The 21,633-nt window shown below is 37.1% G+C and overlaps 1 protein-coding gene across 1 annotated transcript in view; it reads left to right on the forward strand.

The window, feature by feature from the left end:
- Positions 1–21,633, forward strand: part of Macc1 (MET transcriptional regulator MACC1) — a 75,626-nt gene that overhangs the window by 36,591 nt on the left and 17,402 nt on the right. Inside the window, exons 2-3 of the mRNA XM_060388299.1 lie at positions 16,314–16,436; positions 18,141–20,182. Of these exons, the coding sequence (XP_060244282.1) occupies positions 16,322–16,436; positions 18,141–20,182 (2,157 nt within the window). The 5' untranslated portion in view covers positions 16,314–16,321. The remainder of the gene's footprint in view (positions 1–16,313; positions 16,437–18,140; positions 20,183–21,633) is intronic.

The raw sequence follows: 21,633 nt of genomic DNA on the forward strand, positions 1-21,633 counted from the left end.
AGAGGGAGAATGGGGTCATCAGGTGTGTGTGGAGGAAGAAACTATGAACGTGTTGCAGTGTAAACAAGTGAAACACGCAGAAACAAAAGTAAGAGAATTTGACACTTATAGGAAGGGGCCACGTGCGGCTCCCAAGGGATGCCAACATTCTTATAAGGCCCCCTTAATTCTGCTGCCAGCTAGTGAACATTCTTCTTGTCAAGGGCTCACTGGAGTCACTTATGCCCATAGCAATATGGGTTTACCACATAATGTAACACAGTCATGCATATGCATCTTATCAGAACAGAAGACGAACTCTCAGTCAAGGGAAGACATCAGAGGCTGGTGAAACTCACTCCGGTAAGACCGTCTTAGAACTCAGCCTCTTGCACTAGTCACACTTAAATATTAAATATTCGATACCAAATACTCCTTGGTGTAGAAGAACTGACAACTGTACAAGTACAAGCTTTATAAAGGTTCTGTGCAATTTGCTTCCTAGATTTGTAGCATTTTCTCTCATTGTTGGTCTCTTTTATGGGTATTTTTAGTTGTTAATGGGACTTCCCCAGAACTTATTTAGTTATTTGATTCATGAGTATATATTTATTTTATATTTGGCTGCCTAGACTTCTCATTAATTTTAATAATGCCATCTATTTTCTTGGCTTTGTTGGGAGCGTCATCACAGTTTTATAGAAAGCAATTTTTCTCTTTTTGAATGTTTATATTTTAAATTTCTTTTCCCTTTCACTGCACTGGTTATAAAATCTAGAGAGCTACAGAAATTATGCAGTAACATGATTTCCTTGCCTTGTGCCTCTAGACTAAGGGCTTCTAATATTTTCATCAACTGTGAGTACCGAGGAGGCTTGGGGCAGAGATTGCACATTAGAGAAAATGTTCCATCATATTCTTAGGCTGCTGACATGTTTTGTTTTTGGGCTTTTTTTTTTTTTGCATCACATTAACAGTAGACTTTTAACAAACAATTTTCACAAGGCAGTGAGAGGGTTTTTTTACGTATTAAATTAGTTTTATATTTATTAATATGTTATCAAAAGGAAGCTGGTTGAATCAGCATGTATTACTCACTCAATGCTTTTTATGGATGTCATTTGTTCATACTTTATAGGTATTGTTTAACTTTACATTCATTTCCATTTCCTGTAATAATTTATTTTTATTTTTTAAATTATAAGTATATTTTTAATAATATTATTTTTTATATTAATCACAGGTTATTTACTTTGTATCCCAGCCATAGCCCCCTCCCTCATTCCCTCTCAACCCCACCCTCCCTCATCTCCTTCCTGCTCCTTTCAAAGTCCACTGAGAGGGGAGGTCCTCCTCCCCTTTCATCTGACCCTAGCTTATCTTCAGGACTGGCTGCAAAGTCCTCCTCTGTGGACTAGCAAGACTGCTCCTCCCTCAGGGGTTGGGGGAGGTAAATGAGTCAGTCCTAGAGTTCATGTCAGAAATAGTCCCTGTTCCCTTACTAGGGTACCCACTTGGATACTGAACTACCATGGGCTACATCTAAGCAGGGATTCTAGGTTATATCCATACATGGTCCTTGGTTGGAGAAACAGTCTCAGACAAGACCCCTGTGCCCAGATATCTTTTGTCTTTGTGGAGCTCCTGTCCTCTCCAGGTCATACTAACTCCCCCTTCTTTCATATGATTCCCTGCACTCTGCCCAAGGTTTGGTTATGAGTCTCAGCATCTGCTTTGATACACTGCTAGGTAGAGTCTTTCAGAGGCCCTCAGAGATAGGCTCCTATCCTGTTACTTGTTTTCTCCTACTTCCAATGTCCATCCCATTTGTCTTTCTAAGTGAGGACTGATCATATTCCCCAGGGTCCTCCTTCTTGATTAGCTTCTTTAGGTGTACAGATTTTAGTATGATTATCCTATATTTTATGTCTAAAATACACATATAAGTGAGTATATACTGTGTGTGTCTTTCTGCTCCTGGGACATCTCACTCAGGATGATCTTTTCTAGATCCCACCATTTGCCTGTAAATTTCATGATTTCCTTGTTTTTAATTGCTGAGTAGTATTCTATTGTGTAAAAGTGCCACAATTTCTGTCTCCATTTCTCCATTGATGGACATTATTTAACAACTCTATGCTTATTAAGAAGAACCATAATTCCATATGATCTAGGGTATTTATATTAAAACTGGTTGTAACTATAGTGTATTCAATGATAAATCTAGTGAATTACAAAATAGCCCACAGCAGAATAAGGGCGAGCAGAGGGTTAATAAAATAGTGACATCATTTTAATCAGTTACTGGCTGTGTGTACATCTAACCTAAAATTAGCATATGGGCCAATAACAATATACCTTTTTAATAGGAACACATTGTTACATTCAGTGGTTTTAGGATAGTAAGAAATATTCAGACATTAATTTCATAATCTGAAGAACTAAAATGTAACATAAAGAATAAAGATAAGATGTATTTAGACATCTGAACTAGAGAACAGCGGAGAATATAAGGAAGAGATGAATAAAAACAAATATGAAAACAAACACTCAAGTGGTAGAAATAAATAAAAGTGCATATTTTAAACATGATTTGGAATACTAGAGCTCGGTTATTTAAGCAGAGCCTTTGCTAGCCTCTGTGATGTTTTAGGATCTGACCATTGTCTGCTAATGGTGGTGTAAATAGCATTCAGTCAGATAGTTAAAGTAAGGACATAGAAAAGATTAGGCTCCATAAATATCTATAAATATCTTCCTTATTTTAAGACACCAAAGGAGAAGGAGGAGGAGGAGTCATTACACTGACAATACTAAAGCCTGACCTCAATATTCTGGGTTTCATTTTTTCTACTATGAGAATGAAAATGTCATAGAATTATGAGTTGTGACAATCCAAACAGAGTTGGATATGTTAGTGTCTGTATCACATGAAATATAAACTGCTTTAGATTTTTGTCAGAGGAAAATGGTAGTAGGAAGAAATGAGGAACACTCACACCATTATTGCTTAAAAGGCCCGTATTTCCAGGCAGTTCAGTATTGCAGCATTCAGAGTTTACTGTTGGATGTGATCACTGATGGCTTTTTTTTCCCACAATGTATTGCACTCACACAGCCTCTCTGACTGCCTGATTGGTGCCTGGGGGTGGTGGTGGTGGTGGAAGCAAGGAACATGAGAGTGGGCATCAGGGAACAGGAGCTAGTGGAGATGGGAGAGAGAAGAAAGGGCAGTGGGTGGATCACAGTACATTGCATGTAGGTATGATTCTGTCATAAATAAAACAAAGCTTGACAGCTTCAAAATAATAATAAAAATTCATACACCTCTAGCAAAAACAGAAATCACACACACATAAACTAACTGGTTAAGGCTTGTGAATAGCATAGTTTACAAACCTGTGTTAGGTAGTAGTGCTACAAATGGACAGAAATGTCCTACTGTATGCTAATATTTTGTTATTTAGTTTTGGAAGTTCTGTGTTTGTATTTTCTAATGTGTAAGGCATTAAAATGATGAGGTATTCACAGTGAGTTGCAGTCTTTATGGGACAATGTTAGAATAACTACATCATATTTGAACCAGGAAGCTGGTATTGGTATAATGTGGGCACATGCCCTCTGTCACTGTAGATTGTGCACAGATTTGTGTAACTACCAAGATTAAAATCATTGTCACAGAACACCCCTTAATGCTAGTCTATTATAGCTTCTCTTCCTCCACTACCCTTAGCCCCAATGATCACTAATTTTTCATTTAGAGTATGCCCTATGAAATAAATCATACAATGTATGGCCTTGAAAAATGCCTTGCTTCATATAGTATGATTCTTGAGAGATATACAAGTTGTTCTTGACTGCTGAGTAACATTCTATCATTGTTTAATCATTTACTCATCGAAGGGCTTTTTTGTTGTTTGCCTATATAAGTTAGCTATTATAAACAAACCTGGTATAACAATTGTGTCAAGGTTTTTTCATGAAGATGTTTTAATTTGTCCAGGAATGTCAGTTTTGGGATATATAGTAGGTATATGTTTGGCTTTGTAAAGGAAATTCAATGAAATTAATCTTTTAAAGTAAGAATTATTTTGTCCTCATTGGAAAGTAATAAATAAAAATCACAGTGGCTCTGCCCTGGGATTTGGAAGTAAATGGACATTATGTTAAATCTGGTACTACCATTCCCAGTTGTGTGATTTGGCAAATTGGTTAATCCTGTTGCAGTTATATGCTGTTTTATTTCATATGGATTTCTCTAACTCTTCTTTGTAAATTTTAACTTCTGTTTCCCAGTTCTATTAAGGTATAATTGGCATAGATTTTTGATACTTAATCTGTATAATATATTTTCATATCATATCATGAATATATGATGAAATGAAATCATAATCTTTTATGCAATGGGACAATACTCCCTGTATAATTTAGAAATAAAAACAAATTTAAATTTAAAAATACTATATCTTATTTTTCATTTATGATCATTATCATTTTTGACATCTGATTTTATTTCTTAACCTGCCTTATGAGATGTGTGTTTATGACCATGGCATGCTTTACCCTTTTCCCTAAATGAATAAATGAAAAAAGAAACTAATTTTTCTTAAAAAATAAATGGTGTGATACACCATTTCACAAAGTGAAAAGATGATATAGATGGACAGTAGAGCTGCGGTGGTTTGAATGAGATGTTCTCCTCATCCTGGGGCATTTGAATTCTTGGTCCCTAGTTACAGGTGCTGTTTGGAGAGGTTTAGGAGGTACAGCTTTACTAGAAAAGTATGTCACTGGGCATGAACTTTGAGAATTGCCAGTGCCAATTTACTGTCTTTGCTTTGTGTTTATGGTTCAGGATGTGAGCTGTCAGCATTCTGTTTCAGATGCCATGCCTTTTGCTTGCTGCCATGCCTCCCTGCCACGAGAGTTTTATTTCCTTGGAACCATAACTCCAAATAAACTTTTCTGTAAGTTGCCTTGGTAAAGGTATTTTTTGACACCAACAGAAAAGTAACTAGTACAGAAGTTGTGATTTATTATTCCTACAAGGAATGTGAATATTAATTCACATTTAGACATAAACAAATAGTACATACTTTAACTTTATTTTTGAGCTCAAAATGTTCCTGTTTTAATTTCCTTAGTGCTGGCATTACACGCATCCATCAGTGTGCCTGGCTATATATATATATATATTCTTTTAGTGCATCATTTACATTTTCTTTTATGAAAATATTTATGTGACTAAATGAGAAACTGCCATTTTGAATGATTTAAATTAAATGTCAAAAGTGTATTTTGGGGGATGAGAATTTTATTTATTTGTATTTTTCTGTGTTAAATGCATTTGTATACACACAGACATCAAGTTATAATATATTTCTTGCTTTTATTTCATTTGATTATTTTTATTATGTATATGTTTCTGTATGTACCTATGCAGTGCCAGAAAAGGCCAGAGGTGTTTGATCTCACTGGAGCTGGAGTTAACAGATAGCTGTAAGCCTCTTAACCCAGGTGCTGAGAATTGAACTCGGGTCCCCTTGAAGAGCTTTACATCCCTCTAAGTATACATCTTGCTTTTGAACAATTACTACAGGTAGTAATCACCTGTATCATTATGTATTTTGTAACCTGGGTTTGTTGATATAACAATTATCTAAACACTCTAAAAAGTCTTTCTCTCACATGAGTTCTAGCAAGTATTTTCAATGTTTTTTAACTTTAAAATTTTGGAATGATTTCCTACATTTCTTCTTTGAAATATATTGAGTTCTGTGCACTTTAGACAGGGGAAGTCTTACCATGATAATTGCAGATAAGCAGCCATCTAGTTCTCTGCCAATTCCTGTTTAATCTTCTTATTTTTTCAACATACATTCCATATGAGCATTATTTACTTTGAACTATTCCATCAGTGTTGCTAAGAGCTTGCTTGCTAGGATCCAAGAATGACTTGGACAGTCCTGCTCTCAGGAAGGGACACTGCAGGGCTCAGTCTGTAGTGCTCTTTCATTGACCTAAACATCTGTCCACTTGCTCACTTCCTTGAGTCTGTTAGCTTCTAAACTTCACATTAGCACTTCTGTATTCAAGGAAAAGAAATTATCTATGTCACCCATGCTCATGTGACACAATTGCTCTTTAAAATATAATGTCATTCATTCAGCCCCACATTCAGAGCTTATCTCTTCAACAAAACCAACACTGTTATTCTCAACTGTCCTTGTCAGGCCAAAAGCACCCTACTAGCAGTGTCTCTGGTACATCTGGAATGATGGCATGGGCGAAGATGACATGTAGCTAGGATGAATCAGATTGCCTGTGTGTCATATGCTTTTGAAGTGAGTAATGATGAGCAAATACAAAATGTTTTATGGGCATAGCTGTTCTCAGTATCCATCCTCAATTGACTTTGTTGCTGGGCTAGAAAATTCCACCTGAATTACAAGAAATAATTTTGCCTAAATTATTTTTTGTGAAAAAAGGCTTTTGTGGAAAAAAAAACCCACACTTTACTTATTTTAATATCAAGGGCATTTTTTGGTCTAGATTTTACAGTTCTAAGCTTGAGAAAAAACAAGGAGACACTGGATCCCAAAATATCATTCTTAATGACAAAGTAATTGTCCCTAAAGCTTAGAGCAGAAATCAGCAGCCAAGATGCTCATGCCTTACAGGAGTCAAGATTCTTTACATTTAAATGCTCTATCTATAACACAGTCCCAAAAATCATCTTGGCTGGTGGACTATTGTCTTAAAAAATGTCCATTTTGAACTATCATTTACTTTATATACCCAGAAATGTGCTTTTAATAGACAAAAACAAATGAAGCATCCATATTCTCACCACCTCATACTCTAATTTAGTTCTCCACAGTGTTCTTTGTGTATCAGAATCTCCAGGAGTGTGTGTGTGTGTGTGTGTGTGTGTATGTAGGTAGGTGTATGCATGACTATCTGCATGTATGTGTGTGTGTGTGTGTGTGTGTGTGTGTGTATGAAGTCTGTGTCAGACTCTCCAGCTGGTTTCTTGGCTTTTTTAATTTTTTAAGGTGCAAATTTGATTTTGATGCAGAGGAATGGTTGAGAGCCACTGTTTTGGTGTTCAGAGAAGCCAGTCAGCAAGCAAGAATGGTATAGAACTTCAGCACTGCTCACTGGATAGACCCTGAGCTGGCACCAGGTGGTGCTGTAGGCAAAACTCAGGACATTCTTCCAGTGTCCTCTGATCACAAGGTGCCTGCCTACCAGCTCCAAGGAGTAGCAGAGGCTCTCAGCAGAGAGCAAAGTCCTTTTGCTTGGAGTGAAGAGTGTATGAAGAGATGGGTATTACCTCTTACAAAGGCTCCTAGTTGCTTTGGGCTACTTAGTAACTTCAAGTTTTAAGTTGATTTTAGGGAAAAATATTGAAGGATGGTTCTGCTGATTGAGTTCTGATGATTTCCTCTGTATTTATTTTCCCATTTCCCCAGAAATATATTTAATATAGTTATAATTCATATACTTGTAAATTCATATGTACATTATGTTTAACAGTGGGTATACACAAAATGTTGATCTGAGAGTATGATTCTGTGTGTATTGGGACTCATGGAGCAAGAATAGGCTAAAAGCCATTAAATTTTATTGCAAAAAGACTGATAGTAGATAATGATAACAATATTTTTCAATTATCTTTTCCAGTGAGATCCAAGGACTACAGTCAGCTTGAACAATAAATTTAACTAAATGACACTTAAACATACACAGTGTTTCTTTTTCTTCTTCGTTCTAGGGATTGACCTCAGGGTCCTTGACATGTTGGCAAGCTGCATATCCAGGCCCCTTCTTTTCCAGTGTTCTTTAGCATATTGTCTGTAACCTCTTCTCATTCTTGTTTAAAATGGTGAGACTTAAGGTCAGGTATGGTGGTACAAACCTAGAATCCTATGACTTGGGTGGCAGAGTCAGGAGAATCAGTAGTTGAAGTGTCATCCTTTACTACATGGCAAATTCCAGGCCCACCTGGACTGTAAGAATCCAAACACAAACTACACAATCAGAATTGGCACAGATGTGCTAAAATTAAAAGGAAAGTCATTTTAAACAGAGCCTGTTTTTATTGAAAGCTCATAATATTTAATTTTAAAATTTTAAGTTGCAGTTGAAAGTATTATTTTATCTTTCTTTTGTGGATGAGAAAATTGGTGCTCAGACTAGTGAATTCATCTAGGCTTTGATTAAAAATTATACCCTTAATTACAATGGCAATATTCTTTCTACTGAAGCCCACGTTGCATATCTGTGTTGTCGTAAGTCCAGTCTTCTTTTTGACAGAAATAATGGCAATAGATGGTGAAACTGTATGTTAGTGTGGAAAAGGGATACTATAGGACCCCAATACTCAACTATTTGTCAGGGATTTCTGTTTCTGAGGCAGGGAGGGAGGAAGGAAGGGAGAGAAGAGGAGGGAGAAGGGAAGGGAGGGAGGCTGGATTCTCAAACCACCTATGTCAGAAGGCACCACTGAAGCAGACAACTTGTCCAAGTTATTTCTAACTTTTCCCTCTAAATAATCCAGAGAAGCAGAGAAAAAAAAGATGGATCTCCTAACATGGCCATTTTTATGCAACATTTTATTTAATCCCTAAAGTGGCATGGCAAAGACTGAAATTCTTAAAAAAATTAATAAAAGTAGGTATTTTTATTTTTTTTTCCTTTATTTAATCACTTTACCACCTGATCACAGTCTCCTCACTCCTCTCCTTCCAGTCCCACCCTCATGTTCCATCTGCCCCCTTTTCTCCTTCATCTCAAAGAAGGAGAGGCTCCCAAGGAGTTCCCACCCACCCTGGCATCTCAGTTGAAGCAGGACTAAGGGAATCCTCTCCTACTGAGGCCTGACAAGGCAATTTTACAGACAACATGCAGAATATAGAAATGTTTACTGTTTCCAAAATTTATATGTTAAGATCTGGAACAGGAGAATTCTGACTCCGAAATCTTGTGCTTTCTCAGAATGGATTTGTGTGTAAGAAAAGAACACCAAAAACATGGGTCATGGACAGCCAGGAAGTGCTCATGATTTACTGGCAAGGATGCTTTGACACAAACAAGAAAACAAACTCTGACACAAGTTCAGTTCCTTGGAATTTGGAGGCCTGAAGCTTCAGATTCATTGCTACACTGTAAATCTCACTTTGGGTTCAGCCCCTTTGAGTCATGAGCTGATCTGTATGCCTTTAGAAAAACACAACACAGAATATTTCTCTTGCATGGTGAGGTGTGGGGGTGGGGTGCAGTGGGGGGTATGTGTCTCAAGATCAACAATTATGTCATAGAAGTCACAGCTGACAACTCAAGCAGCAACTCAACTCTGGGCTAATTCATCCCTGAGAGTTTGCTAGAAACATCTGCTACTTAAAGTGAGTGTTGAGCAACAGGGTGCTGGAAATGTCCTATGTTGACAATGGTAATAAGTTCATTAACGATTTTCCGTAAAGTACAAATGCTTGCTCTGCAGCCTTGAAAAACCACAACCCATATCCCAGGGTAGTATACAAAGACAGGGACACCTTCTGCCCAAGCCTGTGTTTCAGCCCCTTGATGAATGTATAAATTTTATATTGCCAACTTTTAGGGTCTTGGGAAAGCTGCTCAGAATATGGGAGTCGGAACTTGTCTGTTTAACCTGAATCCTATCAACAGAAATTTAGATGACAAATGCTGTGTCCACTAGTTCTCACTAGGCAGGTACATTTCTTCTCATTTTGGGACTTTGCCTGGTATGTGTTCATATGTTAGGATGAGAGACAGGGTTAACTGGATCCACATTTTCCTTGTGATCTGACAGAATTGGCCCTGGGTAAATGACATTGCCACTGATGTCTATCAGGAGAGTTCAGGCAAAGGGATTTGCTGTTGAAGTGACTGAGAAATTATTCTCAGTTGGTTAGCTATACTACTCATTCCTCCTCCTTCCTGGTAATGCTGTGTTTCCGCTAAGTGTTTGATTTGTAACACATGCTCATTGGGAAGCCTGGACATAATATTTTTTTCCTTTTTACAAAGAGCCCCATTTATGGATCATCACTACTAAGTAAACTGAAACCCTCAGCATGGTGTTTGAAAATATTTTTATTTTTTATTTTCCCACCAACCTCCTGCAAATGTCACCCTTTATTTATTCTTTTACTTGTTTTGATTTTAACATTTTTACCCAAGAATAATATACACTTCTATGTTTAAACTTGTGTTATTTGAATATTTTGTAAGTATTCTCAAATTCTTTGTGAACCGAAGAATGGTGTGGGTATATGTATATGTATATGTGCATTTCCATGTAAATGAACTACTTGAAAATAGATTAAATTAAAATAGAAAATATCAACTGACAATTATGTCCTTATCCTAAGTCTTAGAAGACTATCATTTTATACTGTATATTTTATCAGATGTCTACAATACTTCACTGAATACTCCTTTCTTCAGGAAACATGCTCTGAACTTACAAATATGCTCTATTTTATTAATTTGCTTATTTGTTTGTTTGTTTATTTATTTACCTCAATGAACCTCTGATATTTCCATTTGGTATTTAAAATTTTTAAGATGTGGTAAAGGAGTCTATCCTCAGCGGCTTTCATACCTGCTTATATCTAGCTTATGTCTAGTTCCTTAACAAAACTTTTGCCATGTTTTCTATTTGTCTTAAATTCTAAGCCATGATGAATTTCCTACACTAGTGGAGCTAACAGAAATGAGTAGTGCTGTCCCCACAACTCTTTCCTTCTTGTGGATTGCACAGCCAGTCAGTGGCTGTTTTACTCCCAAACCTACCAATGACAAACTTAAGTTTAGCCATACTCAGACTTCAGTTCACTACAGCTTAGTTTCATTAAGAGTAAAACGTTTTTTATTCAAACCACTGCTTTTTTCCCCCTTTTCACAACCACTTGTAAATTCAATTATCTATCTGGTTCTGAAGGGTAATTACATAGTTGACAGTGTTTAATGAAAATGTAGAACCGTGCTATTATCTGAATATATGGAATGCCTCCCCAAAGGCTCATGTGTTAAACAAAGGCTCGGCTGCCAGCTGACACACTTTGGACATTTGATTGGATCATGAGAGTTCTGTTGTAACCAAACTATACTTACTAGTGGATGGGAATAATTTAAAGAAATAGGCCATCAAGTGTGTCTTTGAAGGCAATGCTTTGTGTTAGTGTTACTTTTAGAAGTGTGTGTGTGTGTGTGTGTGTGTGTGTGTGTTTTACAGCTTCTCTCTTAACCCTGCTAACACCTAAATAATTGAGAATGGATTATATTTGTTTAATCGGCTTTATGGCACGAGAACTGAGAGTTATTAATATACATCTATTTAATTTTTATTTCTCTTCACAATTTATTCATTATATATCCCTATGAAAGCCTCCTCCCTCAACTCCCCTCAACTCCACCCTCCTTCCCTCTTACCCCTATCTATTTCCCTAGTCCACTGAAAGGGGGAGATCTCCACTATTGCCATCTGCCCACAGCTTGTTAAGTCTCATCAGGACTGCCTGGATCCTCTTCCTCTGTGGCCTGGCAAGACCGCATCACCAGGGGCCAATGATCAAAGAGCAGTCAATTAAGTTCATGCTAAAGGCAGCCCCTGCTCCCCTCACTCAGAGATCCACATGGAGACTGAGCTGCCAATTGGCCACATCTGAACAGAGGGTCTAGGTTCTCTCCATGTACGGTCCTCGGTTGCTCATCAGTTTCTGCAGGACCCCCTGGACTCAGATCTTTTAGTTTTGTTGGTCTCCTTGTGGGGCTCCTGTCCTCTCCATGTCGCTCTATTCCTATCCCTCTCTTTCTCCATAAGACTCCTTGCACTCTGCCCAGAGTTTGACCCTGAGTCTCAGCATCTGCTTCAATCCCCTGTTGGGTGAATCCTTTCAGAGGACCCTCTACAGTAGACTCCTGTTCTGTTTTATCTCTTCCATGCTTCTGGTGTCTATTCTGTTTGCCATTCTGAAGGAGACTGAAGCATCCTCTGTAGGGTCCTCCTTAGTGTTAAACTTAGGTCTGTAGATGGCTATCCTATATTATATGGCTAATAGCACTTACAAGTGATTGTATACCACGCCTTTCTTTCTGTTTCTGTGTTACATCACTCAGGATGATTCTTTCCTGACATTTTAGTGTTTGTTGTCATCTATAAAAGTGATAACTGATGTGGACATATTTATATTTTAATGCCATATAACACACCATTTAGAGAACTAAATAATACAGGTCTTTGGAAATCACAGGGATTTGAGACATTCAAAGACTATTAAAGAGACCTGGAGCATTCTGTTCCTACAACATAATGATTTTCATTATATAAAGATTACTGCAAACATTTCGAAGAGCTGGGGCAGCTCAGTGCTAGGGCACTTGCCTAGAATGTACAAGGCATCTGGCTTCGTCACCAGCACAGGGAAGACACATTGGCACTCGTTAAAGAAAGAAATCTTGTAAAGTGCATTGTTTTCATTATTTTCAAGTTTGTTTTTTTTTTATAAACCAAATTCCACACCCTTCCCCATTCTTTTCTCCCTCAAAAAACCCTTGGAACACTTAAGTTCTGAGTTTGGTTGGGTTCCCAGTTGCTTAAGGACTGGTGTACTATTAGCAAAATAACTCAAGGACAGCACTTTGCTCATCAATTCTTTAAGAAAAGGTAGTGGTTCGGAATAAGTAAAAGGCACTTTAGAAAGCCTGTGTTCCAAATTATGTGGATAGTAGATGGACATCTACTCATTCCAGAAAACACAGATTCATGCTTCTCTAGACAATGTTTGATGACAAATGCTGCCTTTAAGTAAAACATCTAGACAACACAGGTCAGTGATGGCTTGCTCTTCGCCACTCTGGGTAAACCAGCCCTGTTCTTAGCAGTGGACTCTCTTCGCTCTGCGTTCTAGTCCACGTTGTTTGCCGCATCCCACTTTTCCCCCTGCCCACATACTAATCCACATTTAGAATATAGTATTGTGGTGAATTTTATGTTCTGAAAGATTGGGACAGGAAGAGTTTCAGGAGGTGGCTGGGAGTAGCCTGCAGCCTAGCTGGGAAAGCACTGGAGTGTTTCTTCACTGTGGCTCTAGCAAACACATCACTGGGCAACTTTGGTTTCAGGTTTTTGGCTACAACCCCAGACTTTCTACAGCAGAAACACAGAGGTGAGCTCAGCAGGCTCTATTTGATTAGAACTGCAGGTGAATCTGGTTATACAGGTTTGAACAACCAGGTTGAGGAATATGGATGACTGGGGTGGCTGGATGAAGGGTGAATCTGTGAAGAACTACAGTAATAAGACCCCATGCCTGTGTGCCCCAGATGCTACAAATCCTCAGCAAGAGGTTTGTGCTGGCCTTCCTGAAGTGCCACGGTCCTTCTGTAATATTAATACAACTACCCAAGGCCCGTGGGGGCTTTCCATGTAAGGACTTCTTGTTTTATTTCAAAGGGTTAGATTTTTTTTTTTTAACTTGGAAGGTTATTCATTTCAAAGAATCTTGGAATGTAAATTGTCCTTTGTTGCACCCCCATAAGAAATGAAAGCGCTCAGAGAGATGGTTAAATTATTTCAGTTAAAATGTACTTCATCTTTCTGAAAATGCGTTTCCATTAAAAAACCTGTTGTTCTTTGTTAACTAGCATTTGCTGCCAGCTGTGGTGTGCTAAGGACTTTTAACTTTGGACATCATACTTGGTAAAATCCAACCACGGAATTTTTAAAGGGCTGCCAGGAAACTTGAGGACTAAAGGAAATTTTCATATTGCATAATCCATTTTTTACTCAGATTTTGAATGTAATTTCCCCTATCACAGAAAAACTTGTTCTTGAACCATTTAGGTTTTTAAATATGCTACTTTTTAAGATATTCTTACCTGTGTCTTAAAAAATGCCTCTCTTTCCCTTCCTTTTTTTTTTTTTTTTGTCCTTTCTTATCTTTTTTCCCCTTTATAAAGTCAGAAAAGGCTTGCACATTTTTTAAGTCTTTTGTTTTCCTTCTGCAAGCTATATTTCTCTTGGTACTCCACCCTAGCTTGGAACTCACCAAGTAGTCCAGGCTGGCCTTGACCTCACAGCAATCCCTCTGCCTCAGCTTCCCAAGACCTGGGATTAAATGCATGAATCATCACTTCTCGGAAATCAACAAACTCCCAAAAACTTCTTTTGAAAAGAAGTCAATAACTTAAAAGAATTATTCCAAATAATAAGGTCAACTTGAAGGTCAACATATTACTCAGGACAAGAAGACAGACTATTGCTGCAATGTGGCTGGAAGGTTGGGTAGTCTTAGGGTGCAACACTGGGAACGTTAAGAAAGAGAAAACAGGGATCTTGTGTGACTAGGTATATATGCTGGGTCTTACATTAGGAAAAAAAAATTTCTGTGTCAGTCACTTGCTTTTCCAGTTAGTCATATCCTATTACTTTGGCCTGAAAAAAACTTTCTTTTATATGCACGGGTTCCTTGCTTACATGTGTCTTTGTACCTCCTGCAAGCCGTGCTGTCAGAGGCCAGAATATGGCTTGAATGCCCTGGTACTAAAGCTACCAGTGGCTGAGAGCCACTACAAGGGAACCCATGTCTTCTGCTTTAAACACAGTCATCTCTCCAACCCCTTGAGGCTTATTTTAGTCCACTAAAAATCAGATTTTTAAGCATTTGTTTTTAGTGCAGTCAAGAAGCAGAGGAAAATCAACAGTAACTGAATCTCACTGAGAAAATGAACTCTAAACATAAAAGTTTACACTTTTAACTGTAATTCTTCTGTCTTCACTATTGAATAGTACTCTGTTATTTTAAAGTACCACAATTAATTTATCCACTTATATAATAAAAGATATTTTGTTTAAGTTCAGTTTGTGTTTACATATTAATAAATATTCACGTTGATCTTCCTATTATTTTTTTATTATAATCTATTTACATTCTCCCCTCTCTATTCTCCTTTCAAACCCTCTGCTATACTCCTCTTTGCCCTCTTTAAAATTCAGGGTCCTTTTTTCTTGTTGTTACATATATATGTATTCCTAAATATAAAACTATACCTTGCTCAGTCTGAATAACAATACTTGTATGTATGTTTTCAGGGCTGAACGTTTGATAATGTATAACCAATTGGTGTGCTCTTTCCTTGGGGTTTTCCTAGATAGTTTATGGCTTTGGGGGATCCTTGTCACCCTATGTGGCAGAAATTCATTTAAACTATATACATGTGTGACATATATACATAATTTTAATTAAACAAATAATATGATTCCACATGACCTTTTCAAACATCTTTAGTATTATTTATCTCTCCTCCCTCTGAATTGTCTTTCCTCCCACATCCTCAGGTCACCCCCACTCCCCATATTACTCATTTCTCCCTTAATACCATCTGCAGTGCATGCCTTTAATGCAAGTGCTTGGGAGGCAGAGGCAGGTGGGTTTCTTTGAGTATAAGGCTAGTCTGGTTTACACTGTTGGTTCCAGGCCAGCCAGAGCAACATAGGAGGACACTGGAGAGGTGGAGGGGTATTATTGTTGTTTTGACATGAGCAACCAATAACCCACAACTTCTTCACTGTTCTTCATGGCTGACTCAGTCAGGCAGACATCAAGGTTTCATGAGTGTGAAACTTCTTCTGGGGTCTCAATTCTGCATCCTTGGTAAATTTCTGTTTTGATTTCAAATTGTGTTACTTAGTACACATTTATAACAAGTGCTGGTGGCTGGTGGACAGTGAGCACTGCCATGCTCCTTTTCTGGGTTATCTTAACATTTGTCTTAAGTATTTGCAAGCATGTTTTAAAACAGCATGCTTCAGAAACAGCATATTGTGTATGATAAACATAACAGTTTTGATTTTTCAATTAAAAATAAAATGGAGAAATTACTGACATATTCACATATATAATATATGCATGATGCAATTTTTCTTGGGATTGCATTGGATGTTTAGAAGAATTTGAGAGAGAATTTTCAGATTTGCTATATTTAATTTTCTACTGAACAGAAATTATCCGTCTATTATTCTTTCTCTTATCTTTGAGACTTTATTGTTTTATATTGATTCACTAATAAATGTTTTCAAAGTAAATTCTTTGTGGTTAATCTGAAATTGAAATTTTTCAAAAAACAAAAACAAAAACAAAAAAAAATGCTAACATGTATTTCTGCTATCTACCAGAAGCAGAAACCTATGTAGATATTCTTAAATGAAGTTTTCCATTTGAGTATGAATGACTATTTTTAGATCGTTTCCTCTGCCAACTTATTTTTATGTTTTTATAATTAATATGTTTATATTTGCTTTGTAGGTGTCAAAATGCTAACCAGTGAAAGAGCCTATTGTTGGCCAAGAGTAAGTGCTCGAAGTAGATCTGAAGGAAATTTGATAGATATGGAAGCCTTAAAACTCTCAAAAAGTCACAATATGACAGGTACAGAAATTTATCATCTGATGTTTCTGTTTAAATAAATTAAATCATTTCTAGTACATATGGAATGTTTGCTTAAAAAAGTGCTATAGAAGATTTACAAAATTATCAAGTGTAAGTACTATCACAGACTAAAATATCATTAAACATAGCACTGACAGCTCTTCCAAAGAACCCAGATTCAATTCCTAGCACTCACATGGCAGTTCACAACTATCTGTAATTCCACTTCCAACAGATATAACACCTTCACACTAAGGCACATAAAATAAAATTAAATAAATTCTAAAAAACATAAATGTTTTCATAAGAAAACATCTCTAGCCAATAGGGCTAGAGATGCCTCCATGGGTACAATGATTGCTGCCTAAGCATAAGGACAAGCTTTGTTTTGTCAGTATATATTAAAAGCCATGCATAGGCGTGTATTTGTAGTTCCAGTGCTAGGGCATCAGAGACCAGCAGATACCCGGAGCTAACTCTCCAGCAAGTGTAACTGATCAGTGAGCTCCGGTTTCAGGGACAGATCCTGTCTCAATAAATAAGGTGAAGCTTGATAGAGGAACACACCTGATCTCAACTTCAGGCCTCCATGTGTAGATGTAATTGTGTGAGGGGGAAAGGAGTTTTGAGAGAGTTAGGGTAGATGATTGCGGATATGTGGCAATAAGAGAAACCTTATTTCTGCTTTTCAGAATCTGCCTTGTACCTTTTCATAAGAGCATAACTCACTTAAGATAAATGTTCTTCAAATATTAGGAAAAAATGTCTAACAATTTTCTAAATTATTTTCTAAAGAACTTCAGCTAACTCAGTTGTCTATGATGATTCTCATTGTCTCTAAAGCAATATTAAAAACACAAAGTTCTCGTGGTTGTGACTAATATTTTCTATGAAAGAGCCAAACAAATGCCACTCTAAATATGAAATGTCTGATGCTACAGGATGCAGTTCTCAGGTATTCTTCAAGCCCTTTCCAGAGAAATACTAAAGTGTTTCTGTTTCTAGTGCATCCCATCCTTTACCATTATAATATCTCAAAGTCCAATGAATTACTACAGGCAGTAAATTCACTGAAAATGTTTTTTCAGTGTGTCTTTCCCACACATACAAAATATATTGTTAAAGTTATTAATACAGTGTTACCAGAAAATGAATAATTAATGATGATGTTAAGTTAGAAGACTGTTTTGAAAACTATTTTGACTGTGCATGGATATCTTTGATATTTTTTTAGACATCATTTGAAAAAAAAGACATCAAATTAATCTCTGGATATAATGAAACCAGTAGCTTAATGTTTAGAAAAACCTAAATGTTTGTTTTTTTCAGAAGTTTACTTTGGGTAAATGTAACATAATATAATAAGGTATAACTTTATATTATATAAGTAAACATGGTAAATACATTATTAATGTGTTATATGAAGTTATCTACTGTACATTCATTTTCTTTACATTTCATGATACCTTAAGATAAAATTAATGTATCTGTACTCAAAATAACTTGGTATAAAATTTTCCTTTCCTCATTATAAACAGTTGATATCATTTCCTACTGAGAATGTGGTAGATAGCAGCGTGGAGATCAAAATTGAAAACCTAAAGTTTTGAATTTTTAAAGTCTAGAGATATTAATCATGGTTGTATCTCAGACTCCCACTTCATTTTCTGTTTGCTTTTTTTTTTTTTTTTTTTTAATAACAAGCATGCCAAGGACTAGGCTTGCCTCACAACTGGCCAGATGTTTCTACTGTCCATGGTAATAGTGATGCCAAAGCTACATGTCTGTCCTGGAGTAAGCTGTCTGCCTCGAACCCGTTTCTGGATGACATCACACAGCTAAGAAATAACCAAAAGAGGGATAATATGTCTATCTTGAAGGAAGATCCTTTTCTTTTTTTAAGACAAATAGAAACAAGAAATTCCTTTGATTCCTCTGGTGATGAACTTGAAATGGATCAGGTGCTGAGGCCATCTTCCTCAAGGAAGTCAGGAAGGTCTAAGAGTGTTTCAGAACTCCTGGATACCTTAGATTATATGTCATACACTCATCAAAGTATGAATAGCTCTGACCAGATCCTAATGCAAGACTTAGAATGGCTTCAAAGTGACCGAGAAGCTTATAAAATGGCTTGGCTAAGTCAACGTCAGCTGGCCCGCTCTTGCCTGGAACTGAATACAATTAATCAGAGTCCTGGGTGGGCTCAAACACAAATTGCAGAAAACTTTGCAGTTTATAAATTAAATCATCAAGGAGGGTCAGTCCAGTTTCCTGACTCAGATATCACTATTCATGTACCCCAAGGACACGTAGCTGTAGGAGAATTCCAGGAGATATCTCTGAGAGTGTTTATGGATCCTCCACCAAAGCTGAACCATGATCTCTCCTGTACTGTAAGCCCCTTGTTGGAAATCAGGTTAAACAACCTGAATACCATGGAAGCTATTTTATTGGAGATGAAAATTGGGGCAGAAGTCAAAACAGATCCCCTGAGCCAAGTCATGACAGAAATGGTATGTTTATACAGCCTGGACAGAGAAGGCCCTTTCCGAGCAGTAAATAACTGCTATTTCTACAAAGACACTATCCAAGCAAAGCTTCTTGACCTGAGCCGGATAATGTACATAGTCATAGCTGCACAAGCTAAGACCATTCAGCCACCAGCTGCTACTATTTGGGATTATATTCACAAAACCACCTCCATTGGAATTTATGGACCCAAATATATCCATCCAAGTTTTACTGCTGTTTTCACAGTTTGTGGACACAACTATGTGCCAGGAAAGTTTACAGTCTCTGACATTAAGAAGGATGGAAAAAGTACATCTCCAGTCGTATTTCACCTCTGGGGGAAGCATTCATTTTTACTTGACAAGCCACAAGATTTAATTATTTCAACTTTTTCCTGTGATCCTGATTTTGAAGTAAAGGTAGAGGGAGAAAAGAAAGTAATTTCACAAAGGCAATTGGAAACAGGTGTGGTAGTTCATCAACACGTTTTCTTTTCTTCAGTTGAACGCAGAAAGATGGACTTGTTTGTTTTCCGGGTTCAAGTGGAGCACACCAGTGGAAAACCAGTCACACAGTTCTTTGTCACTTCACCTGATCCAGCCCCAAATTTAAAAAGGTTTTCACATCTGCCAGGCTATTTCCAGAAGGAGAGAAAAGGACAGAGAATATCTTTATTATCGACAGTGCTTGTTCAGTACCCCACTTTCCATGATAAAAAATTGGACTTTACCAATTATGGGGTCACACTGAAGACAGTACTGAGGCAAAGTAAGATTGACTATTTACTTGACTATTTGAAAGGGGACACAATTGCCCTTCTTGGAGAAAGTACAGTAAGAGCTATTGGACAGTCCAAAGTGAAAGAATGGTATGTAGGAGTTCTCCGAGGTAAAATCGGACTTGTGCATTGCAAAAATGTCAAGGTGATTTCCAAAGAACAAGTGATGTCTATGTCTGATGGCATTTTTACAACTAAGAATCTTCTGGAACAAATTGCTTTGCCATTTAAAAATCTGACTTATATATACTCTGTTGTATTGACCCTGGTGTCAGAAAAAGTTCATGACTGGAAAGTTTTAGCTAATGTCCTGGGCTACTCACATCTGGTACAGGAAAATTTTGATAGAATTCAAGCAGACAAGGAAGCAGAAAGGGTTTCTTACATTGTTAAGAAGTTAAAAGAAGATTGCCATGAAGACAGAAATACAAGGAAATTTCTTTATGAACTGATTGTGGTGAGTACTGGTTGATCATAACTCATTTTAAAGAAGTTCATAAACTTGTTGATATTTATAAACAAAAAGATAAGAGGTGAAATGAAAAACTTGTAGTCTCGAATACATTGAAGTCACTGAACAGGAAACAGAGAACTTTTCCTACACGGTAATAGCTTTGGATTCATGATTGGAAAGTCATTTGTGATTTTTCTCAGAAAACAGGTCCATAATAGGTCACCTTGGAAGAAATCTTAAAGGTTGTGTTTGTGTTGGGACTTATCTTTTAAACTTAAGAGATTATTTCTTCTTTACTCAAATATTTAGACAGTCCTTCAAATATCAGAGAAGCTCCATAATAAGAAAGTAAATAAGAACAAACTTAAACAAAAACACCTAACCTTACTAGAGGCTCATTTTTGAGTGCTTGTTTTCTTCAAATATATAAGCATTAACAATTATTTTATCAGTTTAATGTTAAGTTGCTGCCCTACTGATCTGAAGGTTCAGGTCTGAAACTTTACATACATTTGCATACATATGTATGTTTATATTCCTATGTTTTTCAAACGTACTAAAAGCAACTCTTATACTTGCCTGAAACACATAGTAAGGGAGAAAGTTTAAGTGTGCAATAAATAAAGAGAAACTGATAGCATTCCACTTTCCCATTGTAGGAGAGTGTTTGGCTTTATTACCTTGTGGTTTATATTGATAGAACCACATTAATAATGAGGGAGACCAATGATTTAAATTCAGAAACTTCTGTATGTTTGTTCAAAATTAAAGGAGTATCATATGTTTGTTCAATAAACATCATTCTAGAAAAATTTAAGTTATATTTTACTAAAATAGATTCTGTGTTAATCCTCTGGTAAGGCAAGGAATGAAAGTTACGGGGAGTGAGTAATTCTCTAGATTCAGAAACTATCAACTGCAGGAGCTGTGGGTACTGAGAAAAGGGCAGATATTGTTCTATTAGCAGTTAAAGGCATTAAGACATACCAGTAGAATGGTTTATCCATGATCCCATGGTTAGCTACTGAGGCTATACTAACACTCCCCTAAATCTAGTATAGTTATGATCACTGTGGTTGCTTGTTGAATATTCTTTTTTTATTAATTACACTTTATTCACTTTGTATCCCCCCATAAGCCCCTCCCTCTCCCCTCCCAAACCCACTCTCCCTCCCTCTTCTTCACACATACCCCTCCCCAAGTCCACTGATAAGGGAGGTCCTCCTCTCCTTCCTTCTGATCTTAGTCTATCAGATCTCATCAGGAGTGGCTGCATTGTCATCTTCTGTGACCTGGTAAGGCTGCTCCCCACTCAGGGGAAGGTGATCAAAGAGCAGGCCAATCAGATATGTCAGAGGCAGTCCCTCTTCCCATTACTATGTAACCCACTTGGACACTAAACTGCCATGGGCTACATCTGTGCAGGGGTTCTAGGTTATCTCCATGCATGGTAC

Source organism: Meriones unguiculatus, chromosome 7, assembly GCF_030254825.1.
Source record: "Meriones unguiculatus strain TT.TT164.6M chromosome 7, Bangor_MerUng_6.1, whole genome shotgun sequence".
NCBI classification, from domain to species: domain Eukaryota; kingdom Metazoa; phylum Chordata; class Mammalia; order Rodentia; family Muridae; genus Meriones; species Meriones unguiculatus.